This window comes from Podarcis erhardii, assembly GCF_964252035.2.
Source record: "Podarcis erhardii genome assembly, chromosome: 2".
Taxonomy (NCBI): Eukaryota; Metazoa; Chordata; class Lepidosauria; order Squamata; family Lacertidae; genus Podarcis; species Podarcis erhardii.
In genome coordinates this window covers 41888612-41911148 of record NC_138498.1, presented here as the reverse complement: position 1 = coordinate 41911148, position 22537 = coordinate 41888612, and the positions used below count along the sequence as shown (strand labels likewise).

General features: G+C 42.1%; 1 protein-coding gene across 4 annotated transcripts in view; it reads right to left on the bottom strand.

Moving 5' to 3' along the window:
- Positions 1-22537, bottom strand: part of PIK3R5 (phosphoinositide-3-kinase regulatory subunit 5) — a 61325-nt gene that overhangs the window by 29050 nt on the left and 9738 nt on the right. For 3 of the 4 annotated variants that reach the window (XM_081848672.1, XM_081848675.1, XM_081848674.1), the window contains exons 2-3: positions 3782-3894; positions 839-939 (exon numbers count right to left, since the gene is read on the bottom strand). In XM_081848672.1, the coding sequence (XP_081704798.1) occupies positions 839-939; positions 3782-3881 (201 nt within the window). In that variant the 5' untranslated portion in view covers positions 3882-3894. Of the gene's footprint in view, positions 1-838; positions 940-3781; positions 3895-18248; positions 18571-22537 lie in introns of those variants that run through there. The other variant, XM_081848673.1, reaches the window with a different exon arrangement.

Below are 22537 nucleotides of genomic sequence, written 5' to 3'. Positions count from 1 at the left end.
AAGAGTCTCCTCCAGCACCATAATTCAAAAGCATCAATTCTTCGGCGATCAGCCTTCTTTATGGTCCAACTCTCACTTCCATACATCACTACTGGCTTTAACCATAGCTTTAACTATACGGATACCTCACTCTAAAAAAGGGGGTGAGGAACCTGAAGCCCTCCAGGGACTCCAACTTTCATCCGCCTCACTCAACATGACCAATGGTCAGGGATGGTGGGATTTCTGCTCCAGCAACATCTAGAGGGCCACAGCTTCCTTGTCACTACGCTAAAGACATAGCTGACTCCTAGCAGGATTCAACCAACATCAAGTACAGGGGCAGGTTGGTTGGATGGGGGTGGGATTACTGCTTGGTTTATTATTACCTGTAAAATACTAAACATTTTAAAAATGGGACATATCCACTTATATGTGGGTTCCCAGGGTGCAAAGGGGGGGGGGAGCAATTCTGTGAGTGACAAACTGACCTAAACTCCAGATTCTGTTTCCAACATACAGAGCAATGAGTTACAAATGGCCTCAAAAACTAGCGACTTCCTCCAGGACATGTTGATGCCATTTTGGAAAGAAGTACTTCCATTGCAAGGTATTGTGTGCATCTACTCTCTTGCTTTAAATTGTTTTAACATGTTGAAACACCGTGCAGAGCACAGAACTTGGTCAAAGGCAAACTGAAATCAGCAGCAAGCTCCGGCTGATGCACAAAGAAACCAGCCACTTTTCATTCTTATTTGTACTAGAGGTATTCCAGATTCTTAGAGAGAGAGAGCATCAGACTGAGCAAGAACTCCCTTTGTACAAATATTCTTCTTTCCTATTGCCCTCTTTGATTTACCTCTTGGGTCTTTTGCAAGATTTTCTCCAGAAGGATGAGGTAGTTCCCTGCATCACGACTGACCAACTCCTGGAGACTCCAACAATTCAGACAAAGCCCAGCTGCCAAAAAATGAAGAAACAGGTCACGTTCTGAGCATGGAATGAATTCCAGAGCACTCAGTGTCCTAATTGCAGAAGACAGATGTTCACTGCAATTTTGAGCAAGATGGGATATAGGCAAAATGAAAGAGATTCACAGACCATAATGAAAGCTACGAAAAGAGATGTGTGTGTGGAGTCATTAAAAAAAAAAGATAGGTGACTACTGAGAAAGAAAGCTCATGCACTACTATGTGGATCCAGTTCTTCAAGAGAGAAAATGCATTTACCACCCTATTAGGGATAAGAACAACCTGGAATACAGCATTAGGGAAACAATGTATTTTTGACCTACACCAATTATTCCCAGTTGGGGTTAATTCATTAGCCTGCAACAAATCACGTGCACTAACTGTTAGGGTAGAGCTGCCTCAAAGTTTCCTATGGCAACATGTCCAAATAATATAAGCAACCCATAATATACATAATTCATTGAGTCCCTGAGGTGAAGCAGTAAAAGCAAAGAGCCATTGCAGCCCATAGACAATACTACTCCCCATCTTCTTCCTGCTACAGGATCTGTGGCAAAGTTTTGCATCGCTTTTGCATCTTTGCGGTTAAATTGCTGGTCCTGCATGGAAGGATTAAAAGAGAGAAAGAGACACATACACACCGAGGCAGTGTGTGCAAACCACACAGGGATGGGCACCACTGTGGCATACTGGTTAATGTGGTTAGGACTGGGGAGACCCAGGTTCAAATCCCCACTCAAACATGAAGCTAGCTGGGTAGCCTTGGACCAGTCACTGTCTCTCAGTTTAAATCAACCTCACAGGGTTGTTGTAGGGATAAAATGGAGGGGGTGGAGAGAGAAGCATGTGTCCCACCTTGAGCTATTGGGGAGGATTTAAGTATTAGAGAATAAGAATCTAAATGGTAGATAAGGGCCTAGCAACTTGGCAACCTCAAGATAATTGGAAGGACGCAGCTGTTACTTGTAATTGCTTTTAGAATGTTGTAAATTGTACTTGTGTTTAGATGTTTTAGTAAATTATAATTGTTTTTAGAATGTTTCGATCTGTTTTTGCTTGTAAATTGTTTATCTGTTTGCTGCTCTGTTTGCTCCTTAGGGGGAAGGGCAGGGTATTAATTCAATTATTATTGTATTATTATTATTATTAATAATAATAATAATAATAATAATAATAATAATAGCAGGGTCAGCATGGAAGGCAAATTCCAGAGCAGCTGGCTACGCTCCTTGCTGTCTCTTACTTAACTTCTGGTACCTTGGTCCTCTCCCTCTAGTTTAGCAAAATAGTGCTAGATCAGCAACAGAGGAAGCTGATACTGCAAGGCTGTATCCAGATGGCAACACACTGCAGCAGCACAGCTTAAAAAAGTTGGGTGGCAGCAGCATCCACATTTGCGGCTGGCAGCTTAAGATGAGCTTCAAGAGATGTTTTTCTTGGAACAGAAACAGTGACTTCTCTTCTGAGGACTGCTTGCCTTCTCCAGCTAGTGCTGCCTGCGTAGGGTGGCATTGATGGTTAGCATTTCCTCTCTCAGTTCTCTGAAAGGCAAGGGCAGCTCATGGCTTGCAACCAGCAATTGCTGTGAAACATTACTGAGATGCTGTAACCACCATGGCTCCACCTGTGAGCTGCACATGTCCCACTCCATGCCCACCAAACCCTGGAGCAGGCCAATATAAAAATGTCAACCTATAAAGCTGCCTTCCATTGCATCAAGTGGTATCGCAGCACTTTAAGCGCTGCATGGTGTAAATGTTGCCAAGTATCTTCCTGCCCTCCACTCTGTTGTAAGAAAGAGGTTGGAGCAAAAAATCAAGAATATTGAGACTCAAAAACACCCCCACAATCCATAAAAGCCATGTTGAAAACTAAAAATTGAGGCTGTAGGATGAGGATTTCAAATCAGTAAACTGGCAACACGGCTGCAAAGCCCCAGTTAGCTTCAGACTTCTTTTGAAGCAACTTCGCAAGCTTCCACTCCGAAGCAGCATCTTCCTCTGCTACCCCCTTTGGTTCTTGTGATAGCCTTGGTGCTTCTGAAAACATGTCCCATCATGTGGGGTGAGAGCTCAGCACAATGGCCTGGTTTCCACACCACAGTTAGTCAGAGCATAGCTTAGCAAGACCACATGAGAATACTGGCTTCCAGAGATCAACATGCGCTCATTTGGCTCCTCTTCCCATGCTTTTTAGGTCAATGGAGGAAAGCAACAAAACCAAGGTTAGGCTTAGTACGTCTTCCAAACCCAGCTTTGTGGTTAAGGTCTCTCCTCCTCAACCACAATCTCCTGTAATTTAAGGCCATGGTTAAGGAGGAGACACACATGCATTCAAAGCCAAACCTTGACTTAGCTGCTGCACTGTGCTGACCTAAAAAGCCCAGGGAGGAGCAGAGCAGCTGCAAATTCTTCCTTGGGAGCTAGTGCATTTGCACTAAACCATGGTTTGCCTTAGTGTAGTTTGCTAATGTGGCCACTGTTCTACTGATACTAGAATATTTGGGAACATCTGTGATGTTCACCTTATTCCCCAAATTATCAACGAGACATTTTTTACTAGCAGGTGGTTGGTTAGGCTTTCAAGTGCTTTCACTAGAAGGTGGAAAAATCAAGAGAGTTTGGGTAAGAAGGAGGATTAACGTCAGTTCATTGTTTAAATGTTGAATTGCTTCCCTTTTCATTGGTTAATAGTTTGACTACACATGAACAAACATTGCTATTGCAATAAGAATCACTAAAGAGTGGGGGAAAACATCCAAATATATTTCAATAGCAAACTGAAGAGGAAAGAAAAACCATCCTGGTATGGTGATGGGATTAGTCACCTACCAGTCCAAGTGCTAGCAGAGAAAGTGCTTCTGCTGAGGCCATGAAGGCATCTCTCCAGTGCATGGTGGATCCTGTCCTCTGTGCACGTCGTGTGCTGCATTTTAATTCATCTCCTGTAGATATAAAAAGAAGTCAGAGTTAGCCACACACAAGTGGTAAACATAAATCAAACCCAGTTTTTAGTTTACTCCAATTTTTCCAGTTGGTGTCTAGTCTGCTTCCCAATCTTCTTCTGCTCATGATCATGTAGGATTTTGAGATGCCAGAAAAAGGGAAACAGTTGCCTTCGTTTTGACTCCTCACATAACCCAACAGGAAAGTTTTGTAACAACAAGAGGGTAAATGAAAATCCACAACAGTGGCGTAGCGTAATTTGCGCCCCCTAACCCATGGATTTGTGCCCCCTAACCCTAACCCCCAGATGTTGCACCCGGTGCAGCCGGCCCCCCCTACGCTACGCCACTGATCCACAACTCTGCACTTCCTATACGTTCAAAAGGCATCAAGATAAAAGAGAGGAAAGGATCCCCAGCTGAGCTGCGTTCTACCACGTCCTGTCATTGCTCCTGTTCATACACATCCATTTTTTATACCAGGATTGGGGAACCTGTGTTGCTCCATATGTTGTTGGACTACAACTCCCATCAGCAGCAAACAGGATGGCCAATTGACCAGCTAGAACTCATGCAATCAGAATTTCAGGGCTACAAGAATCTTTGAAGTGACCTTTGAAGAGCATTTCCTTGCATTTTGACAGGAGTCACTGCATCAAAGTGTTACCAATAACTTGTGCAAGTTAGACAAAGAGTACTTCCACAGGAGATGTGCATCTAGGACAAGCAGCCAACATGCCCAGGTAGCTTAAAGGTCTCCATACACACACAACACAAGACCATCCTTCTATGGGCAAGTTTACCACTCTAAGATAGCAACAGTACAGAAGAGATTATGTGTACCCAAAGGAGCTCAGGATAGAATAAATAGAAAAGGATATATGCATCCCCACGTTCTCTCAACATCTTAATCACATTTTCATGCAAATATCAAGGAAAGTGGTGATTGAACAAGGGGCATGATTCACACCCTGAAAGTGGCCTGGAAATAGTCTTCTCTTATGTCAGTTCCTTATGGGACACCACAAAGTGTGATCAGCAGAAGGCTTTCCTTCCCCAATTGGTCACGCACTGGCAGGAAGTCTGACCAGTCCTCATAGCAAATTTGGTCTCTCTCAAAACCCTGGGTTGTGCAATCGAGAACTGACAGCAGAGATACGACAGGACATTCCCGTAATGTGCAAAAACCACAGGATGCAGATTCTGTTCCTGTCATCGTTTCCTAACATGATGCCACCAGAGCCTCCTGCCTTTACAAATCAGGAAACGGCTTAGATTTCTATATAAAACTATATAATTATATTAAAGTCATGGCCATGCTCACAAGGCTATGCCTTACTTATAATTAGCCTGCATGTAGCTTTTTTGCTGCCAATTCCCTCCTCCCAATCCCACTTCTGCTATTTCACTGCTCTGTTCTACAGATTTTTGTAAAAGAAAAAGAAAAGGTCCTGCATTGTTCTTTCCCCCTTCAGATCTTATGTTACTCTTTGCTTTTAATTGAATCAATAATATATGCACTACACACAGATTGCCAAAGGCTGTTAACGCCATATCTGAAGGTTTGGTGCACAATGAACCTGCAAGATCTGGACTGAATCTCTGTGTCATCTTCCACTACAAACATGCCTGGCTTGGGTATCATGTTGAGCAAGTATAGAAGCATTTGGCACGTGGCTTCCTGGGGGGGGGGGGGAGGCATTTTGCACCACACCAACTAGCATTAGTCATACTTGTCATCGCCATCATTTCAGGCCAAAAAATAGGAATGTGACAATTATCAGTGGGTGACTAAGTATAGTCACTGGCGGAGGAAGGGGGTGCGGTGGGTGCGGTCCACCCCAGGTGTCATCCCTGTGGGGGGTGACATTGCTGTCCTGTCTCCTGGGTTGCTCGCCGCACAGCTCTGGGTGCACAGCTCCGGGTGCTGGAGCAGCTAGCTCTGCCTCTGAGTATAGTTCATACATCACCTAAGTGCGGTGGTTTCCATTTCCACCCGCCCACCTCTCATATCAATCCAGAGAAGACTCAGAAAAGCCTTATTTATACCTGAAGTAGATAGTTGTGCCTTGAGAAATAACCGCTCTGTAGTCTCCTCAATTCAAAGAGTACTGGAGCAGCATGGAGCATTGTCAAAAATCTACAAAATCCCCACTTCAGTAATGCGATCCATACTACATAGCACTGAAACCTACTCAGCCAAAGTGTCATCACATCTCCAGGTACAACCTGCAACATCAAAGAAGCCATTTAGAGCTGGGGTGTAAAGTGCTATAGACTCCAGCAAGTGCCTGGTTCATTCTAGGACTCAAAATTGGCAGGAACTCAATTCTGCTGCCAAATTCCAGCCAATGCAGAATTTGGCAGCATATACATTCCCAGCTAGTTACTCCCAGCACCATTCAGGGGTTACTAATTATTCATCAAGGGCAATTGGCCAGAGTTCATGTTGTTGCTAAGTTGAAAGCAACTGTCACCACTCAGTCCCTTTCTTTATAGCTCTATAGAGATAGGAAGAGTCACAAGCAAAACCAAGACAAGCTTATGCATCCCTTAGTTAAATAGATGCAGCGATGGAACCCCTTAGATATTTCTCACCTCTGTATTATATCAAGAAAATCTTTTTAAAGCTTTTGAAAAAGCTGCTGGAGTAAAAAGAACTAACTAGGGGTTTTTTTACTGCAGGTTGTTCAAACCGAAGGGAGATTTATGTAGAGGGGAAAGGCATAAATTGGTAGTAGAGAGGTCCAGAAGGTGGCAACACTGAGAATGGGCCTTTTTGGCAGTGACTCCCTGTTTGTGGAATGCTCTTCCCAGGGAGGTTTGTCTGGCACTTTCACTATACATCTTTAGCTGCCAGGCAAATGTTCCTATTCAACCTGGCCTTTGGTTAATTAATATTCTACATCCTTTTAAGTGTGTGTCGGGGGTGGGTGGGTTGCTTTTGTTTAAATTATTTTGTGCTACTGTCCCGAGATCTTTGGATGAAGGGTGGTATATAAATTAAATAAATAATGATAATTATAATAAACAATAAAATAGTTATCCTATAATAGTTGTTATTAGACAAGATCTATCCTGGCCCACATGTCTGCCTGGGTTAAACTACATGGGTAGCTTAATTCATCAGGAATATAGCCTTGTACATAGTTAAAACAACAAGAACCTTATATGCCAAAATATGGAAATTACAAGTTATGCCTTCAAAAATTGACACAAAAGACATGCTTACAATGGAATTAATGCATTATATCAGAAAGAAAGAAAAATGTCAAAGATTCATAACAAAGGGATCTTGTTTCCTGAATATGAAAGGATTTGCTGCTTTCAACCACTCACCTGAGTTAATATTTGATTTTCTTTATTTATTTCTTTTGGTTTTTTTTTTTTTAAGAAAACAAACCACATGTGTGAGGAATATTATCTATTATAATAATAGAAATGAGTTATATTTTATGTTAGAAATTACTTATATTTAGAAAAGATTGTGTTTTGTTGGTTTTCAGTTTCGATTTAATTTTTTTGCATTTATATTTGCAAGTAGTTCTTACACTGAACGTCTAATGGATGGTGAGAAGAAGGAACATTGGCAGCAGGACAAGTGAAAAATGGGTACTCCTGCAGAACTGTTGCAGAGCAGAATCTTGCTGATAAAGGCCCTATCTACAATTCACTTATACACACTGATGATAAAAAAACAAAACAAGGAAACCAAAACGGTACAACATAGGGCGGGTTTCAACTTTCTGAAATCAGCTAAATCAAAAGGGTTCAAAAGTCACCAAAAGGCTGGTAGAGAACAGAATGAAGCCTTATATTACAGTGGTATCTGCTATCATACAAGTGTCCCTAGAAACCCAAGGGAATGTTATGCCTGATTCAAGTTTTTAAACAGTTGCTTGGTTCTGACAATGTCCAGACAAGCAAGCTTTCCTGAACCAAAAGATAAGCAAGGGTTCCTCCAGATGATCTTTACAGCTTTCTCAGCTATATTAATAAGTCTCTGCTACAGGAGTCTATTTTGCATTGTTTTTAAAACACATTTACTATATTTTTGTGCTGCTTTTAAAAGCTCTTTTTATTTTATCCTGTGCATCGCTCTAAGACACGTGTGTGGAAGGCGATTAATAATAATAATAAAGTCATCCTGATCTGCTTGCACAGATGTTAGATTGTATCCAGTCTTTTTAAACATTCTTTCCCATTAGTTTGTAGGGATATTATACGACAATGAGCATTCCAGCTGCATTCGTTATTTGCTTGTGTCTTCATGTTAACCATTTGTTCATTCCATACTTTCCAATGCATTTCCCTATCACTTTCCCAGCAGCAAAATATCTGTTTCTTTCTTTGTGCTGGGGCAACAGAATGCTTTAATCCTCTTCAAATTGCATAAACCCACTATATTGCAATTATATGCAATATAATGCCATTACCAAGCAAATTTATTGAAAGATGGGTCCTGTTCATTGAATTTTGGAATCACAAATGAAACACCTCTTTATAATTTGTTCACACAGCCCAGGGCCTCCATACACACTGTCCAGGCTTGTGCCCTGGAGAGTTCACTTCAGAGCTGCTAACACAGCAAAAAAATGCAGGAGGCCACAGTTATGAGTTACCAGTCTCTTCAGCCACAGCAGGAGCTGCGATTCTCCATCCCTGGAGGCACATTCCAGTCTCTCTCAAGGTAGTTGGATGCCAGCAACAATTTTAATTTTCTTCCACACTGAAATCACTTCTACCTGTTCTAAAAAAAAACCCTTTTCCTTGCTACTATTTACTTTTTATTATTGAACTGTGTTTTTTTAATGCATAAACTCTAATTTCCTGATATGTGCTTGAATTGCTCCCACAACTCAATACTGACATTCTAGAGGCATCCAGGTTCCCTCTCTACTCAAACCCACCTCTTTTTCAGCCACTGATGCGCAGTGATCTAGGTGTGGGTAGGTTGTCAAGTAACTGCGGTGGACTCATTCCCACAGTTGTTCAGTCGGTGGGAGATTATGCTCAATCCCAAAAATGTAAGACGCTAAACATGACTAGCCTGAAGAGCTAAAGAAAGAGATTACCCAAGGTTTAGCTCTTTGTGATCCCGCTCATGCAGAAACTCCTGAATAATGAGGGCCAGCAAGTATTCTTGGCTACTGTTCAACAATTGATGATTTTCTTTTCCCTAGGAGATTTAACCCCCCAAAAATCTAAGCCTTTTCCAGGGGCAACATAAACACACCTTTGTATGTGGATTGACATTTGCTTACCACAGTCACATGCATACAGAACTCCCCTAGACTAGCTGTTCTTTTAATATTTCCTTTTTTTTTTTTTTTTGCAGTGTATGCACACTCAAGAGGTTTATGATGAAGTAAGTTCACAAGTCTAAAGTCACATTAACCACTAATAAATGCGTCAACCGATTAACATTCTTCCCTAAAGCAGGACTGGCTCACGGACAACCATGTTTTATGAACTGCACTCAAAGCACAGCCAAAGCATGCACTGGAGGATGGGGGGCAGAAATGAGCAGCTTTGGCATTCAACCCAAGAAAGCATCACCATTGCTTATGGTGAATAGGCCATTGGCCTACACAAAGAAGAATCCTGGGGGCCACTGCATTGATGCTGATTTTTCATTAAGTAACATTATTATGACATGATAGGCTGCCATTCTGAAATGGAATAGTTATGAGTCTGTTGGACAACGCAGGGATTCTTAAAGGGATAGGCCTCCTATAAAAAACTGACAACAGAAGTCTTGATTCTCCTCTCATCTTTGAACTATGCACTCTGTATAAACTAGCTGTGACTAACTTGTGGCCCTTCAAAAGTTGTTAGACTCCAGCTTCCATCAATCCCAAACAGCGTGGTCAATAATCAGGGATGATGGGCATTGTAGTGCAACAATATCTGGTGGGCCAAAGGTCAGTTACCCAATATAAACCATGATGATTAAATAAACATACTTCACTCACAAAATATAATTTTTAAGTAAAGAAAGAAAAGAAAGTAGAGGGACTGAGCTTATTTCTAAATTGCAGCACTGGAAACCCATCTTCTGGTCAGAGATTTACTTGGAAGAAGCCATGACAACCACAGTCAAAGCCTTGCCATTTAACCCTGCTCTTGGAAATTTAGCAATTGGGAAGCAGTATTTTCCAAGTCTAGACTCCACAGCATCAGACTTGCACATGATGAATGCAATCTATTTCCTAATTACCTAGAGTATGTTTTTGTGTGCATATAAAGTTCACTGTCATTAAGTGAATTGAAAGAGGAAACACAAAAGGAAGGAGAACATGGCTAGGGAAAATATCACCACCGCATAAATTCCTTCTGCTGAAGGTAAAGCAGAACAGAACAGCAAGGCTTCAAAACTCCATACTGGCAATTAACAGTATTAGCTCAAGGTTCAGAACCAAGTATTTGGAAACTGCAATCTTGACAAAACAGGCAAATAGTGCATATGTGTGAAGAGTGTGTGCTACCTCCTTACAATTAGCAAAGGCCAAACCCACTAAGTAAGAGATATTGTTGATCCTTCTCTATGAGGGCAAACTGTATGGTCTCTAATGCCAGGGTGAGAAAGTTTTCTCAGACCACAGACCACACTTTCCCTTCCAGGGGCCACCTGCCAGTGGAGGTTCAGGCCAGAGGAAGAAGTGGGCGGAGCAACTCAGCCACTCTTACCTTTGTACAGTAGGTTACATTCCAGCTACACAACACTCAATGGCTTTTATATAGCAGGGATAGTCAATGTGGTGCTTTCCAGATGTAGCTAGACTACAACTCCCAGCCTGCATGTTTTGGGGGCAGACATACTACTTTGTTTCCAGTTGATGCATGTCCTGCAGCTTCCTGCTGAAATCTTGAAACTTGTCGTATCACAAATGTTTCAGGTGTGTGTTGCTTTGAATGCACTACAGTGCAAGAGTGCCCCTCCCAATGGCAATAATGCAGAAACACTGGGCAACCATCACAGACCAACTAATAAAGTGGACTGATAGGTGGATGGTCCAATATAAATACTTCATTAATGCAGTATTATTGTATCAACGGCATGTTGAAAAATCAAAATGAACAGCAATTTGGAGGGGCCCTAACACTGAATTGTGCCTAGAGAAAACACAACAAAAGTCACCATTGTTGACAAGGGATAGAATAGCACCTACTCAGGAAAGTATTATTAATATAACACTATATTTGAGGGGTGTGTGTTCTGGGAAGCTATTTTAAATTATAACCCAAACGCATGAGACTACATGAACAACTTTTGCACATGCATGTGTTAATCAACTTTTAAAGAAGCATCCAGAACACAAATCTTTTGGTTCATAATTCCTGGACTAATTTTGAGCTCTTTTGATTTAAAAGTGAAGTGAGGGAAATGCACAGAAAGCTGTTTTGCCCCCCTTTTCCTAGCCCAGAACAAAAGGAAGGCACTGGGCCAACCGAGAAAGACTAGTCAAGGTGCAAATAAGAGTCTGTTCATCACTAATCCACAGCATGGTCCATGGGGGTTGAGGGAATGGATAGGCCCCATCCTGCAAGCAAGGTGACTTTAAAATAAAAAGGGACAGGATCCTTGAAACATCTCAATATGCTTTTGCCTGCTCACACTAGACAGAGCAGTGCTACAATTGCCTTTTATTCCCACCTGCCACCAAATGGCCATCAGTCAAGATTGAAAAACCATAGGAGGCCAAAAGAGGAACCCTGAATTGCAGCCTTTTGAGAAAAACATTCTCTCTAGATTCTCTGTAACAAGCTACTGAACTGAAGATGGTAGTTCCAAAGAAACTGACAAATGTGGAACTAAGATGTTAGGCTTTTGACCACAACACACACACACACACACACACACTCTCTCTCTCTCTCTCTCTCTCTCTCTCACACACACACACACACCCTTCTTCTCCTTACCTGTTGGCAGTCCGTCTTCAGTGTCTACTAGGTTATTGCTACTGCAGACACATTAAGGAGAGCCTGGGTTTTGCTTTGTTTTTTTGCCTCAAAGCAAACCAATTAAACCGAATATCTTGATACAAACAAGGCTTTGTTTATTGCCCTGAGAGGCAGGCTTTCAGTGCAATCACTCTTCTGTTCTTAAATACAAAGAAACGCGTTCATCTCTGGCATAGACTCCATTCACATCAATGGTTTATTACTAGGATTTAATGTGGCTCCAAAGACACACGGTAATGAGAATATAAGCACGCTGGTGAGATCCCTTCACCTCTCACTGGCCTGCATTTATTAGGAACAAGGACACAACGTACAAAATGCGTATCGTTTGGCTTCAGGGACTGCTGAGAGGTTTTCGTGATTAAGCAGCATGCAAATAGTGTTAAATAAAATCAGGAAAGAACTGGCAACAGTGGAACCACCACCTTCTCAATGCTATTGCACAAATCTATTGATCTGAACAGAGCATACACATATTACAAATACCATATGCAAATCTGTTCCAGAATCCAACCTGAAAAGAGACTTTTTGAAAGCTACAATGAACATTAGTGGATACTGTAGCAGCTTTGGCAAAGAAGAGCAGCTACGAGATATATTTCCAGTGACACAATTTGTTTTATTCATGTGCCTGCACCTGCGATGCCACCTTCCAACTAGCACAATAACAAGTATGCTCGGTGGGACAGGTCCCCACTTTTCCTTCTCTCTTCCAGTGCCATTTCCTTTTGTGCTTCACCTTTTAGATTTTAAGTCTGAGAGAGTAAGGATTATGATGCTACTGATATATGTTAAGTTGCTCTGGGAGCTTTTTTCTGAATCATGGAGTGGAAGTATTTTAGCATTGATTCCTGCATTGCAGAGGGTCAGAATAGATGGCCCTTCTAGGATTCAAACAAGCAAATAAGCGAAGGGCGAGGATGGGTGCCAGACCCCACCATTCAGACTTTGCAGCATATGCGCAATGTTGAGCAAATACAGCTGTGCCTCGTGGATCATCCTCTGTTGGCTTTGGCAGAATAGGCAATGTCAATTGTCTGCAAGGTAAGACACTTCCAAGTTCAGGTTGCATTGTTCTCTTCACGGAAAGAACCTCCTTCTTGCTTTCCCATGCAGGCATTCAACCCTTGCCTCCCACCTCTCCATGAATCAGGATGCTTGACCAAGCCAATTTAATTTACTGGATCAGGATGCTTGACCAAGGCAATTTAATTGGCTTGAAGGCCACTAGAAGGAAATAACAGGGAGGGAATATCTAAAGCAGCCTTCTCCAGGATGGTGCCCTCCAGATGGTCTGGACTACAACTCCCATTAGCCATAGCCAGCTTGACTGGGCTGGCTGGGGTTGGTGGAAGCTCATGTCCAAGCCTCCCAGAGGCCACCAGGCAGCTGATCTAAGAGATTTTCAGCAAGACTATTCAAAACCTTAATCTAAAGACCCACCCCACAAGGTTGCTGTCTCTCCCCAAACCTGCATTGGAAATTCCTCATATAGCAACTTTCTTTCTGTACGGCCTCATTCACATTTGTCACCTTGTAATATTATAATATAATATAATATAATATAATATAATATAATATAATATAATATAATATAATATAATATAATATAATATAATATAATATAATTATCTTTAATTTATATCCCACCCATCTTTCCCCAGCCACTCTGGGTGGCTTACAACATATAAAACACAACAAAACATCCAACATTAAAAAAAAAAGATATCCTATACAAGCAACAAACAAACCAATAAAACAATAAAATCAATAACAATAATAACAAATAATTTACAGTTATACCCAAATTAAAGTAACCGCCAACCCCAACTAAATATTTAACCAACACCAACCCAAGAAAAATGAAACAGAGGAACCAAAATTAGAACCATTTAAAACCTTTTAAAACATTTTAGCCAGTTGCCCCAACCCAAGAGTTGTTCCAACAATGTCCCAGTGGCCTCTTTTAGGTGTTCAGGGTGAGTAGTGGGCCCCACCCCCTAGGCCAGGTGGAAATGGGCCTTTGAGCAGGGAGCAGGTCTTTCTTCCAGCACTCAGGCACCATGCTATCAAGATTTTGAAAAACATAAAACCTTTGAACAGTATTTACTTCACCAGCACACGCCATAAGCACATCTGAAACCACCCAGGGTGGTGCAAACATCGTTGTGGCCAATATAGGAAGGATGAGGCTTACAAGAATTTCTTAGAAATGCAGTGCACTGTGAGCAACACACTTCTGCACCCACGATCAGTTTTATCCTCATGTTTCCTTTTCTCTCACTTGAAGAAGAAAGAGGAAATGGTTGAAAACTAAACAAATCTTATACAAGACAGAAAAAAATATAGCTCACTCTGTTATTTGCAGTAACAATAATGACCTACTTATCAGTGTGGGTATAAAAGACAGGAAAAGATTATAGAAAGTGAATTATGAAGTAGATCACTGCAGTCTTTTTTTGTTCTGGGAGTTGAATTGCAAGGCTCAGAGACATTTGGGGGAAATATAGTCTGTAGGCAGCTGCAGCCTCTGTCATCAGAACCAGGTTGAGCATGGCTGGTTCACCACCCCAATGGAAAGGTGAAAGGCCATCATCATCTGGTAAAGTTACCGTGCGCGTGCACACACACCTGCACGCAAACATATGCAGACAGGCCAGTAGGCACCTTACCGAGGATCCCCTGAGAAAATCCAGTCCACATCCAGTACATTGTTTGCAGTGCAAGCACCATCAATTATCTTTGCTCAAGCTTTGAGAAAGTCTAATGTATGGATGAATTCCAGCTTTGCAACCTCTTGCATTATTCCACATCTCAAGCTGCCCAGAGACCTTAAGATCAGAGACAGAGTATCCACAGAGGCCCAAATGCTCTGCCGTTGTTCCTCTGCATTCATATTCTTAAAATGCTCCTTTAAACGCACAGAGACCAAAACAAAGCAATCAAAAGGGCCTGTTGGAAGTTTGTTTACTAACATGCAAGTGGATTTACTCTTTCACAGATGGACCGATAACCACTATCCTGGCAGTATCGTTACAAATGTCAAAATACATATATGTGTAGGTCGTCTAAATTAACACAAGCCCAAATCAGATGATACATCTCCCCTGGTCCAGCCCAGAGCATGGAAGGGAGAAGCATGTGCAGCTGCTCCACATGCGCTGAGTGTGCTAGCGCTGCCTCCTCCATATGGATTGTATGAATGCCACCTAACCATCTTTCAGCCGACAAACTTGGGTGAAAAGTCATATGGACCATTTGCTACATGAAAGGAGGAACTCAACCACATGATTTGCAGCTGTGTGTGTTGAACTGTATGCACAGATGTCAGCATTTGTATGTTCTGTTCCCATGTGTAGCTCAGTGTTACGAGCATCTGCTTTGCATGCCCTGGCATCTTCAGGTAGATGGCAAATGTCTCCCATGTGAAGCCCTGGAGAGCTGCTACCCATCAGTAGACAGAAGACAATAATGAGCAAGATGGACCAGTGCTCTGACTCAAGGCAGATTCGTTTGTGCATATGGGGATGGAAAAGGAAGGGCTGGCATACTGGGATCAGCTGTGTGCACTTTCTCCCCCATTCTCCTTGAGCTGGATCGGGGAAGACATATCCAATGCATTGCACATATTGCCACAAAGCAAACACAGAGCAGTCCTTATGCAAGAGAAAAAAATGAGTGCAATTTTTCCCAAGGAAAGAATTGCAAGAATTAAGGAATGGACACTGCTAGTCAACAGGGAGTCTCATTCTTAGGCGTAACCCCTTGGCTACAAAGGAAAGTTTGCCTCCTATATCCATGTGCTCCTTCAAAAACTGAGTTCCAACATGGAACGTTAGCTCTTTGATTTAGTGGCACCAGAGCCAGATAGCATGGTTATTTATGCATTTCCAAAAAAGGTGAAAAAGACAAAATACATCACCAAAAAATGTGTTGAATTATGTCTGGACATAAATCTAACTTAGCCACACACCCTCTATTTATCATTCTATGTGTCATGCCTGAAACCAACAGGTACCAGTACTGACCTCTTTCACAGAACTGAAGGAATTAATGTTTGCCAATGGCTTTGTATTCTTAATGCGCTATTAAAACACCAGTTTAACTGATCATTAATAAACACAGGTGTAAAGGGAAAGGAACAATACTGGAATCCAGAATTCAAGGTTATTAGGGAGCTCATTTTGTTTTGTTTTGTTTGTTTTGTTTTTAAAAAGCTTGATTAAAATGTTATGGGTCATTTGAATAAGGGTGTCTTGCAATAGCTTACTTCGTCTGTGAACAACCAGGATGGGAGATGGTCTTACTGTTGGGGTCTGGGTCTGGAAATGTGTTTCAGAACTATGTAGCCATGAACGTTTTCAAAAGGAACTAGAAGCTGACCTCATTACCGTGCAAAAACTTCTTCATGAAATTGTTTGTGAAGCTGACAAATGTGGATTAAACTTTTTTTTAAAGAAAACAAGCACAAACAATTTTAAAGAGGTTGCATTTAACCCACAAGAACCACTTGTCGTAACCAGAGCATCCTGCCATGGGTACCTCAGAAGCAAAATATGGCCAAAGCATCAACCCATGAAGTTATTGAAGAGCTAATTGGGTTAAACAAACAATGTAAGTGCAGGGGTGGATACATGGAAGTGGGAAGAGGTATCTCAGAAACATCTGTGCATATAGGTTGCTAGAGCTTCCGTGTGAAGAGAAAATTGACTTATATACCTATAAGAAGGGGGCGGAAACCTACTTCATCAGATTTGAAACTTTTCTGCCTAATGCTTTATTAAAAGGGTTCTTCTCGCAGCTGCCCCTCCATTTTTGTCACACAAAAGTTTGCTTCAATTTCTGGCAGAAATGCAACATAAAGAACAGAACAGGGTTGCTGTGGCTTAGTGGTTTTATCTGCTTATTTCTTATATAAAGGTTGACTGGAAAGTAGGTTAAAATTGTATCAAAGGAATAATGCCATAACCACCGCCCAGGTGACATTTGGTTGTGGGCAGAGAATTGATGACAGCACCAAAAATGACAGCAATCTATAGCAGCAATAGCTGATTATCACACAAGGTTATTTTGAGAACTATGGAATAAACCCTGTAGTTTAGAGAAAAGCCCAAAACATTTTTAAGTCATGTGGAACTGTCCGAGTCAGACCATTGACCCATTCAGCTCAGTGCTGTCTACACGGACTGGAAGAACCTTTTGCATGGGAAGTAAATAATTCCTTCCTCTCTCACACAAAACACAGACCTGAGAAGCTGTAGACAGAAGATTTTAAAAGGTTATCTGTTCCCTTACAGATGAGCAAAAGCATCTCTAGTTAATCACAGAAGACTCTGAAATGTCACAAAGGAGGTCCACCTCAAGGCAACATCAGATGCCATTAAGCAATTAACTCAAGACTAGATCATCTGGGCACATCCCATTGGCAGAAAACAAGAGATGGTAGCTCAACAGGACCCACCCTATCATTTGCCATAGTAAGATGGCACCTGTCAGGCAGATGTCATGAAAGAGCAGCAAATAGGGAAGAAGCACTTGTAGGTTTTTCATCCAATAACCTGAGTGACATTGGGTACTAGAATGAATTTGAAGGAATTAACATTTATTGCAGCATTGGCTAATATGCACCTTGACTTATGTGTTGATGGTGGGAAACTACATTTACTACTCTGACTCAGACAGAAAAATCTCTTGCACCAGCACTGTCACAATTGCAACCCTCATGCTACCATTTTGGTGCAACACTGGCCAGTCACCACGAAACACACAGGCATCAGCTGTATATTTTTGTGACTCACTTTCCTATGATGCGACTATAGTGTTCATAGTGGGAAGTGGGGGGGGGGGGTGAGAGAAACAGTACTCAACAATCAGAGAAAACCCCAGTAGGAAATACTGCCATACAAGTCAGGTTTCCTTGGTGACAGCAATGGTGAAGAAATCTTTGACTCTCTTAGTTCTGTGGATTTGACTAACTCTTCCACAAGCTGCAAGGTTATGGGACATTAGTTCTCTCATGCTCATAAACTGTTTATTGTGCTTCCATGGAGGCCCATCAAATGGTTGCTTCATCAAAAGTGATCCTACCAGCTTTCCATACTTCTGTATTTTTTAAATACAGCAATTGCTCCCACATAAACCACCTTCAAGGGGAAGCACCGAATTCTGTGCTGGGAAGTGTCTGTTGCAGTTTCCCGATCTGGACTATGACTTCACATCCCCCTTTGGCTCCAGCCTCTTCCAATAACAAACTCCACTGCACCAGGCAGGTGAGGACCCATGTATTTATTAAGAAACCAAGACTGTTAAGACTAGTCTATGGAATGTCAAAATGGCCAGTTTGGGATTAATGCATCAAAGTGCATACTTATTAGGGCAAACTTACCGACCAGAGCAGCCAACCTCTGCAGAAAGCAGTGCCTGCAGTCAGTGGCAATCCACGGTTTGTTGACTCACTAGAAGAGATTTCTTCTGGAAGATAGAGACCTGGACACTGGTATCCATGCCTTAGTGACTTCCCATGTAGATTACTGTAATGTGCTGTACATGGGAATGCCTTTTATGGTGGTTCAGCAATTCCATCTAGTACTGAACGCCATTACCTAACCACTGTTGGATGCTTGTTGTGTGATCACATAACTCCTATTTGAAGACATATACAGGTATTAAAAGGTTTCTTTCCCCATGTCCAATGCAAGGTACTTGGTTTTAACATTAGGTAAATGTAAAGGTACCCCTGCCCGTACGGGCCAGTCGTGTCCGACTCTAGGGTTGTGCGCCCATCTCACTTAAGAGGCTGGGGGCCAGCGCTGTCCGGAGACACTTCCGGGTCACGTGGCCAGCGTGACGAAGCTGCTCTGGCGATCCAGCACCAGCACAGCACACGGAAACACCGTTTATCTTCCCGCTATAAAGCGGTACCTATTTATCTACTTGCACTTTAGGGGTGCTTTAGAACTGCTAGGTGGGCAGGAGCTGGAACCGAAGATGGGAGCTCACCCCGCCGCGGGGATTCGAACCGCTGACCATACGATTGGCAAGTCCTAGGCACTGAGGTTTTACCCACAGCGCCACCCGGTTTTAACATTACAATGCTTAAAATAGTCTAGGTCCACATTATCTAAGCATCTTCTCCTATAATACTTTCCATCAAGCATGTGTATCTAGAGATTCAGCTCTGGTCCAGGTTCTACCTTTTCTGGATGCTATCTTCTGCTAGACTCAGGTAGCTCCTAGAACAGTCAGCATTATTCTCTGTACAAATAGACAGGAGGGAAGTGTGTTTGTTTGTGTATGGAATGGAAGAAGGGTGGGCTGGGGGAATCCAACAGCATCAACCAAATGATAATTTAACATTTTGCCCATTCAGTTCCTCTTCTTCTCCCCACTTCTGCTTTTCATTTCCAGTGCACCAACTCTGCTGACATCAAAGTTCACTTTCTCAATTGGTTTCAAATAAACATTCTCCATTCATAACTATGTGCAGCCCAAGTCCCAGATTAAGTTCTGCTGTACAAGCATCATGTGTTCTGTGGCAGATTTGACTTCTTTTCATTCTGCAGCACTTCAAGTGAAGGGAACCTAAGAAGAAACTGTGAATTATGAGTGCCCAGTCTCAGTATATGGAAAAGAGGCTGATTGATTAAGTGCCAATACAAGTTCCAAAACCTATAGCTGGATTTGGGGAAACAGGAAAGCATGAAGAAATGTGTTTAATAATTTACTGTCATAATCTGAAAGTTGTTGGGTGGAAAGGCAGCACACCAGCAATCACAAAATCACCATTACCCATTAACTCAACACAGAAGACTCAAACAGAGTGATCAGCTCCTTTGACATTCCCATCTCTGGCTACTGGTCATAACATCTGGAGGGGATCCTGGGTTGTATTCAATCCATTAATTTCAATGGGTCTACCCTGAGTAAAGGTTAGGTATTTACAACCCCATGTTGGCTATTCCTGAAACAAAATCTTCTGAGGTATTCCGTTATCTATGCTTTTACTGTATTCGCAATTGCAATTTGTTTCATTTATGCTTATATGCTAAGAGCTTGCACGAAAGTAATGCAGATGTGTTTCAGTAAGAATACTTGACCACCATTTGACCAACATGTCACCAGTCGGTTGACCTTTCTCACCTTGTCAAGTGTTTGACTCTACTGCACAAATTATTGCAGAATAAATTAATACAACCTATAGGTGGAAGTAGGGTAAGTGCTACAAGAGTTCCCCATTTTAGATCCATGAAGTGTTGGAAGGTATGACATCTCAGAAATCCACAATTGCACAAGGTATGCAAAGCTTGCATGAACTATGTGGAAATGACTCTTTCTTGTGTAGTACATGTTCATCTTCAGTCAGATAGAGGAAAGCACAGACGTACAGAAGCAGCTCACAAACTCTGAGAGATTCTGTACACAGTGCTTTTAATCATTTTTGCACCTGGACAGCCCAGATTTTAGCTAGATTCTACAACTTGTTTAAGTAATGCAATTCTTTACTGAAGGGTGGCATATAAATAAACATGTCATTTTGTTTCTGTTAATGTTCTGCTGAACTCTTGGCTCAAAACTTTGAAGAACAACTGAGTGTATGTAAAATACACACACACACACACACACACACACACCCCAGACATTACCAGTCTCACTCCTTATGAACCAGCCAAGACTGCATGCACCAAATTCTACATGCTGCACTTCTGTATCACAGAGCACATTCAGCATCATGGTGATGAAGTGCAAAGATTTTACTGACTTCAATATCATAGTGTAAAGAAGCAGAGCTTAGCAATTAATCTGTTACTGGAGATGATCCAGACATTCTCCCTCCAAAAGGCACACCTGTCATTCTATTGCTGTGGGAGATCACACCATCATTGCAGGAAAAAACCCTCAGTGCTTTGTTACAGGAAAACACAATTTCCCTTCCTTTTTGATATCACTATTGCCAAATGTTGCAGTTGTGCAAATAGCATGAACATAAGGAAAATGCGGACCCAACTCTTCCCACCTCCACATCGCAGTGGTGATAAGATGCCATGAACACCCCCCAGCTTCAGCAGCCTTGGAAATGTTTCTAGAGGGGCACAAGCTCCCACCCTAGATGCTCCAAAGCCACAATAACCTACCTTTGAGGATTATCTGGCACTATTCTAGGATACAGGAGATGTGTGTGACCACATCCTTAACAGCAGCCACTAGAGAGACTTCAGAGGCCTGCACCCCAAGGCAGAAGTGGAAACTGGTTTGCAGAAAGAGTAGAAGCAGAAGTAGTCAAAAGGAGGGGACCAGAAAGAGTGAGAATATTACACAGATTGAGCTTTTAGATATATTCATCTCCAACATGGAATTTCCAGGTTGCTTCTTATTTTTCAGTGTTGCTAAAAATGCTTTTCAGCTGTAAAGCTAATACACACACAGGCACACACATGACCCTGCGGGGAGCACGACAAATATGCTGGAGGCTTAAGTGCAGCTAATCCATAGAACCTATGAAGCACAGTCGTTGTTATGCCACAGCCCCATTCCCTGCACCTGCCTGTGGAGACATTTAGTCATCATCACAAAGGCCTGTTCTTAATTCCAGGAGCAACCACACTACCGTTGGTTCCATGATCGGATACACTGGTGGCTTTATTGCCAATAGAAGCATCTGGACACCCAACATTTAGGAGTGTGTGTAGGAGAAAGGAAGTGAGGCTGTTGTCATAAACTAAAGGAGTCTCTCGCTTCTCCAACATTCTTTAAAGCAGCCATAACAGAGAGTACCATGAGGGTTACCATGAAGAAGACAGTTCCCCATAATGTAGGATTACTCAAGGTTAAGGGTTTGATGTCATGTGAATAGTTTCTTACGTCTTGCTATTAACAGACTAAGCCTGCTTCCAGACAGGGGACTTCTAATGCTACCAGTGTTTTAATAGAACTTATTGACTGCTCCTCTGCTGTGATCTGCAAGTGGAATTGCAGTTGACTCTCCACGCTCTCAGGAGTGTCAAACTTTTTCTATGTATACTTCCCATACCAGTGGGCACGCCCTGGCTGCTGTGGACAAGGCCATTTGCAGTTTAGAGAACACTAACTATAACCCTGGTGGTGGTGGCTGTCATTTAATGAGCTTGTTTTTCTTGTAAATAAATATTTTAATAATGATCACTAACACACTTTTCTGGCTTTTTTAAATGAAAGAGGTTTAGGGTTGCTATAACCATACTGCTATGATGCTACAGTCTAATGACACATACTGTACTATGATAATGCTGTAGCAGGGCAGAGGGCATGGACACCTGTAGAGGAGGTGGGCTGAAGCGAAGGAAATGGGTGGGAGAGGATGAGGCAGCCAGATCATCTGTCTCATGGGCTGCCTTGCCCTGTGCTATGTATAGTATGATGGTGTTATAGTGCTATGCCTCTCTTAATAATAATAATACAGTGGTACCTCTAGATACGAACGGGATCTGTTCCAGAGCCTCGTTCACATCTAGAGGTAAACGTAAGTAGCAACGGCACGTCTGCACACACGCGCATCACTTTTCGCCACATCTGCGCATGCGCAAGCGGCAAAACCTGGAAGTAACGTGCTACGGAGCGCAACTCGAAGCGTCTTCAACCCTAGATATGACTGTAATAATAAAAGTTATAGCCAAAGATGGAAGGCACCTACACCATCAGAGAT